This window comes from Physeter macrocephalus, chromosome 5 (genome assembly GCF_002837175.3).
Source record: "Physeter macrocephalus isolate SW-GA chromosome 5, ASM283717v5, whole genome shotgun sequence".
Lineage (NCBI taxonomy): Eukaryota > Metazoa > Chordata > Mammalia > Artiodactyla > Physeteridae > Physeter > Physeter macrocephalus.
Window position 1 is genome coordinate 50264892 of NC_041218.1, and position 6411 is coordinate 50271302.

Here is a 6411-nt window from a genome sequence, read left to right on the forward strand (position 1 = left end):
TGAGTGGACTTTCTATGTGGCTTTGACCTAGAAAGGAGCCCTGGTGGCCATTCTCACCATCCCAGGAGAGGCTCCCTCCAGAGTCTGGGGCTTCTATTCTTGCGTGAATGGCGCTCTTTCTCTCTTTATGTATATATACACACACATATATATGTGTATATATATATTCATACATACACACACACATATATATATATATACACCTAATACTGGTTGGAGAAATAAATTGGGCAGCTGTCAACGTGATATGTACCAGTCTTGGCTAACACGTAGAGATTTCAGTTTAATATATTTTTTCCATCTTAGTTTCTATAGAAGCTAGAGATATACTGTTTTTTGACTCTTAGCTGAGAAATGAGATTCTTTCGTTGACTGGGACAATGATTAAATCGAGAATCCGGGTCAAACCATAACAAATACTAATAACAGTCGTAAACTGCCACCAGCCCCAACACCGTGTGGGACCTGGAGGAATGAAGCAGAAATTATGAATGTAAACATTTATCAACATCTCCAAATGATTATTTTCATCTTACATGATAATAACTTGCTTGAAATCACCATCATCTGATGGTCTTGTTAAAGAAACAACTCAAACATGATTTTCTTCTAACACAACTTTTTTTAAAATCCCTTTTTAATTTTTGACTCTTGAGTTTTCATTTTCACCTATCAGATCCTTTCCCTAAAGAAATTCGAGGACAATTTAAAATTATATCCTTTCCTGCCAGGCCCTTATTTATATATGCAAAGAAGAAACTTTCCCAGCTTCGATTGATTGGGGCACAGTCAGAAGGCTTCTGGGTGCAGCCCCCATTGGGTGGACAGCAGCCGATTTCGAGGATGCACCATAGTCTCTGGGGAGGCCAATCATAGCCCAGTCCTTTCCCAATGTTTTCTCCTTGGGGGAAGTGAGGGGAGAAATCGAAAAGCAAGGAAGAGATTAAGGAAGTCGTTGCCAGATTCCTAGGGGGGCCTTGCCACACACCCCGAAGTCCTGAACCCCATCAGCCTGTATTCGCCAGTTTTACAGATCTTATAAACACCCTCTGGAAATTCAACCAAATCATATAAATAAATCGTTCTTCAAGCTCCATAGAATTGAGCATTTTAAAGCTAATTCAAGGGGTTTACAAGCCTAACAAATACAGTTGTAAAAATGCCATTGGAAAGATATCACATTTACAAAATGAGATTGATCCATGTGCTATAAAAGTCAGCTATCTCAAAGGAACACCTCTCAGGCAAGAGCGCAGCCCAGGACAGGATTTTCCTGTCCTGTTTGGGGAAGGCCAGGCCTGGGGCTGCAGTGAAAGTAATTCAGAGAATTTCTGGAGCTGGTGAGACAAACTGTTTCTGGTTCTGGAGCAACTGTGGGTGGCAGGTCTCCCAAAATGTCCCAGAAAGGGCAGGAAAGGGGACATCCCAGGACAGTGCCCATGGACAGGTGACCCAGAAACCAAGCACATCCATCATTCCCGTGGCCTTGGGCCCGCGGAGCTGCCCTCTATGTCCGGCTGGGCCAGGGACCCTGGGTCACCAGCACCTCTGAAATGAGGACAGAGATTCCACATCTGGATCTGTCTCATCTCTGAGCTATCAGGGCGGAAGAGGGAGAGCCTGGCGAGTTGGGCCTGGGCAAAGGGAGTGGTCCTAGGGCTGGCTTCGGAGCTCAGTTTCACAGCCACTCCTCTGTAGGTCCCTTTCTTGTTGAAACCAGTGGTTTCTGCCCTCTTGGTTCCTGGGTTCAGAGGCAGCAGGAGCGGGGCTCACAGCTTGTGAGGGGTGCTTTGAGGCCAGGCAATCGCTGGCCATTGGAAGGAGGCCCCTGGAGACTCAAAGGAGACGCGTTGTATTTGGGAGTAGGGGGCCTGCGGGGGAAGAGACTAGCCTCGTCCTGGTCCTGGTCAGCTCGAGGTGAGCCTTTCCCCTTGGTAGCGAGGCCCAGGCCCTTGGTGGGAGTGGGGAAGGAGAGGAGGAGGTGATGCACCGATTCCTAAGGCGCAGGAGTGAGGAGCAGGGGTGAAGGCCTGGTTTCTCAGAGCCCTTCTCCAGCTCCGGAACCCGCACCCACGGGTAGGGGAGTGCAGGGGGAGGGGCAAACTCAGGGCCCTGCCGGGAGGGCAGGCCGGCCCGGAGCAAAGACATCCTCGTCACCGCCCCTCCCTGTGCGGGGCTGTCAGGTTTCCTGTTTGGAGAGAAAACCCAGCAAAATCCAACAAGGCAAAAGGGGGGTGGGGGGGGAGGAAAGAGCGGGCCTGGCCAGGTCTTTGCTTCAGCCCGGACGCGGGTGTCCCTACCCCGGCCCGAGCCGCACGCCCCTGCCCAGGCCTCGCCCGCCACCGGCTTTCGGGAAGAGAGCCGGGCCGGCTGGCTGTGCGCGCCCATTAATCTGCCGGGCGGGCGGCGGGCGGGCGGCGGGCGGGCTGGGGGCTGTTTGTAACTTTGCTGCCTCGGTCGCCGCGGTCCCCGGGGAGCGGGCTCCGGCGCTCGCTCCCATTGGCCGCCGCCGCGTCAGCTGGTGCGATTTGCTGCTGTCGCTTTTGGCGTTCGGCCATCCAGAAACAAACCAGTTCGATGACTACTAATAGTTATAGCCAGATGTACTAATACACAACAAATCACAGTCCTGCAGAGGGGCGCGCAAATGAGTTCCTATTTTGTGAATCCCACTTTCCCCGGGAGCCTGCCCAGCGGCCAGGACTCCTTCTTGGGCCAGCTGCCCCTCTACCCGGCCGGCTATGACGCGCTGAGGCCCTTCCCGGCCTCGTACGGGGCGTCGAGCCTCCCGGACAAGACGTACACCTCACCTTGTTTCTACCAACAGTCCAACTCGGTCCTGGCCTGCAACCGGGCATCCTACGAGTACGGGGCCTCATGTTTCTATTCTGATAAGGACCTCAGTGGCGCCTCGCCCTCGGGCAGTGGCAAGCAAAGGGGCCCCGGGGACTACCTGCACTTTTCTCCCGAGCAGCAGTACAAACCCGACAGCAGCAGCGTGCCGGGCAAAGCCCTCCATGACGAAGGCACCGACCGGAAGTACACGAGTCCTGTTTACCCCTGGATGCAGCGGATGAACTCCTGCGCGGGTAAGGTGTTTCCCTGCAGCCCCTCAAGAGAGTGGAGGGAGAGGGGGAAGGAGGCAGGGAAAGAAGGAAGGAAGGAGGAGACAGAGAGAGTAGAAAGAGGAACTAGAAAGAAAGGAGGAAAAATGAACAAAGTCTCTTTGGGTTTTTAAAAAGAGATTAAAAAAAATAAAAAATCCAACCCATTCCCCATGGGGCAAAATCAAGCTGTGGCAGCATGAAGGCAGGGCACTAGTGTCCATGTAAGGTGACAACTTAGGGAGCGTGTGTGGGGGTCACTGCCATGCTATGTGAGACCCAGTGACAGGGGCAACCTGAAGAGAGAGCAAGGCTGGATGGGAGAGAGTGCCTGCTCACACTGCACGCTGGTAACACCCTGCTCAGATCCCCAAGCCGTGATGGCCTTCTGCACCCATCCTGAGAACTCCCCTTTCCCTCCCAACCCCCTCACCTTTCTGCCCTTCAGAAACCCATCTAGATAAAGGCCCTCATTTGGCCCCTTGCAGCGTCTCCCCAAAGCCTTGGAGGGCCACATCCCCAGCCTGAGGATTTTTCCTCTCTCTCCTCCCTCCCCTCCTCCCCCTCCCCCTGTTCACTCACAGCCAACTTCTGCCTCCTTCTGAGGTCCTGCCTGTGTCTCATACACCCAGCTTTGGGGGAGTCCCCCATCCATGGGTTCCTTTGGCACCAGAACAGATAACCCATCACAGTCCTTCATTCCAGAAACCCCAGATGGCCCATAGCTCCATCTCTTTGCTCCTGGTTTCCAAAAAATCTACAGGGAATCCTTGGAGAAGGACAGAGGCTAATGCGGATTTTTAAACTTACAGTCTTTTGCTTTAAAATCCACTTGTGTTTTCAAGAGCTCTGCGTTTCTCAGAAGGGCCATACAGTTGGAAGGCATTTGCAAAGATTTGAGAGGGCTCACCATTTAAAAATTTTTTTAAAAAGCACGTTGTGTCCTGACATGGCTGGCCAAAGTAACATCTTCACAGAGGTCCGTGTGTGAATTCGGAGTGTCTACCCTACTCACAGGGTTCCATACCCACCATTCCCAGACACACACACTGTATTCCCACAAAACAGGCTTAGGTGCCCCGATTTAAGAATGATGTTCTATTCTTTTGTTTGTAATTTTTTTTACAGAGCAGATTTTTCAAAAACAATAATTTCCCACCCCAAGTCATTTTAGGTGGAACACATCTCGCTTGGTATGAAATAATCTTCTCCCATGCAGCCCGCTTTCGGTCCCAGACATAGTGGGAGAGGCGGGTGGTTTCCAGCCCCGAGGCCGGGGCGTGGGGCGCGGGGCTGATTGGTCAGGCTGCCCGGATCCTGGCTTACCGGCGCCCGGCCATTTCTGCCCGCAGGTGCTGTGTACGGGAGTCACGGGCGCCGAGGCCGCCAGACCTACACGCGCTACCAGACGCTGGAGCTGGAGAAGGAGTTCCACTTCAACCGCTACCTGACGCGGCGCCGCCGCATCGAGATCGCCAACGCGCTCTGCCTCACCGAGCGCCAGATCAAGATCTGGTTCCAGAACCGCCGCATGAAGTGGAAAAAGGAAAATAAACTCATCAATTCCACACAACCCAGCGGGGAGGACGCTGAGGCAAAAGCGGGCGAGTAGACGCCTGGGCAGGGACCAGGCCCGCGCCGCAACCTCCCTCGGCTTTGCCCCCTTGCCTTCGCCTACTCCCCAACTTTTCTTCCCGCCTGCTCCCATCCGGGGGGCTTTCGCAGCTTCAGGGGAGCCCGGCGCTTTGCAAACGTCTGAGCATTTATTTCTTACAAGGAAAAAAAAAAAAAAACCTCACACACAGCCAATCCCAGCGGTAGAACGAGGCGCACTGCACACGCAATCCTGCTCTCCAAGCCTGCCCAAGCCCGCTCCGGGTCTCAGGGCGCGCCCCAATCGGTCCCCGGCTCTTGTGTTAGCGCCTCTGCACGCCCCTGAGCTCGGATCCCGGGGTTGCTGGAGAGGAAAGAACCCGGGACCGAGCCTCCTTTGGTGTCTGGGCGTTTCCGCCTCGGTTCCTCGCCACCAAGTCCCGGAGGGCATCACCAAATCAACTCCGGCCACTGGGAAGAGGGAGCTTAAAGTCTGGGGCCCCAGCTCTGCCGAGGCCTCCCAGGCCGCCCCCAGAAAGGAAGAAGCGCGAGGAACAAAGGGGGCCCGAGAGAGCCTTGTCTCTCGGCCCGGCGCGCAACCGTCCTTGGAAGAGAAGCAGCCTCAGCCCAGCCGAGCCAACCTGGGCGCGGGTGGAATCTAACAGCCCTGGGAACGACTGGGCTCCCCGAGCTACGGATTCCAGCTCCCCGCCTCCAACAGGGCCGGCGCTACCACCACAACAGCTTTCAGGACCTAAGGAGGCAGCGCAGGGCTATGGGAGCGGCAAGAGTCCTGGTTTCCAAGCGTGCCAGGGGCGCCTGAGACGCCTGGCCTCTCCAGCGGGGACACCCCCCCCCCACAACCAACTTTAGGCTATATTTGTGATTTACTTTCGTCTTTCAGAACCCAGGAAGATAACTACGGAGATACTAGGCACTGCCACAAAATGCTTTCATTAGCGTCCTCATTTTACTTCTGGAGGTCTAAGCAAGACCCTAATAACTCGGCCCACGAATCCCCAGGCCCCAAGCAGCTTCTGTGGCTGAGGGGAGCCTGGGCCCACTCGCTGGGTTCACCGAGAACCCTCTGACTTGGGGCCCGCTTGGCTCGAGGAAAGTGACCCGGTGGTGAAGACTCTCCAGGCTGGATACTTACAGCAAATCAAATAGCAAACTAATGACACGAAAACCATATTTACACGAAAGAAAAATCGACTCCGTCTATAAAAGTGTATGGAATTTGACCTCGCCTCGGAGAAACGCTACACAAAAGCTATCTTTAATAGACGCCTGTCATTTAAGAGCGGCAGGGACACTGTCCCTCATGCGCTCGCAAAAACAGAGCCGTAATTGTAGCTGCTGCTGCGGGTAGGATTTATTTCTCCAATTGGCTAAACGGCCTCCCCCCCTTCCCCGAAGGTGATATCTGTATTTTCAAATTTCAGAGCTGCCGGCACGACGGTCAGAACCGACCCCAACCTCGACACAAAAATAAGAGGGGTTGCACAGCAGGGAAATAAAGTTGTTGTAAATAAAATCCAAGTCACCATCTCCCCTCAGTCCTCTGCATCCTCGCCGGGCACGCGATCGGCAGCTGACGGCCTCACAATTGGTACATCCTAATGGAACTGCGAGGGAAATGCAATAATTTTGCCATAATGGGCTGTAACCTCAATTCGACCCCGGCCCTTGCAGCCCCGGGTCGGAAGCGGAG

At 54.0% G+C, this 6411-nt stretch overlaps 1 protein-coding gene across 1 annotated transcript; it reads left to right on the top strand.

Moving 5' to 3' along the window:
* Window positions 1–8: 8 nt before the first annotated feature.
* Window positions 9–4729, top strand: HOXA6 (homeobox A6). The gene is made up of 2 exons (XM_007112776.3): window positions 9–3089; window positions 4457–4729. Exons 1-2 carry the CDS (start codon window positions 2648–2650, stop codon window positions 4714–4716), a joined length of 702 nt encoding a protein of 233 aa, XP_007112838.1. The 5' UTR covers window positions 9–2647; the 3' UTR covers window positions 4717–4729.
* Window positions 4730–6411: the final 1682 nt, after the last annotated feature.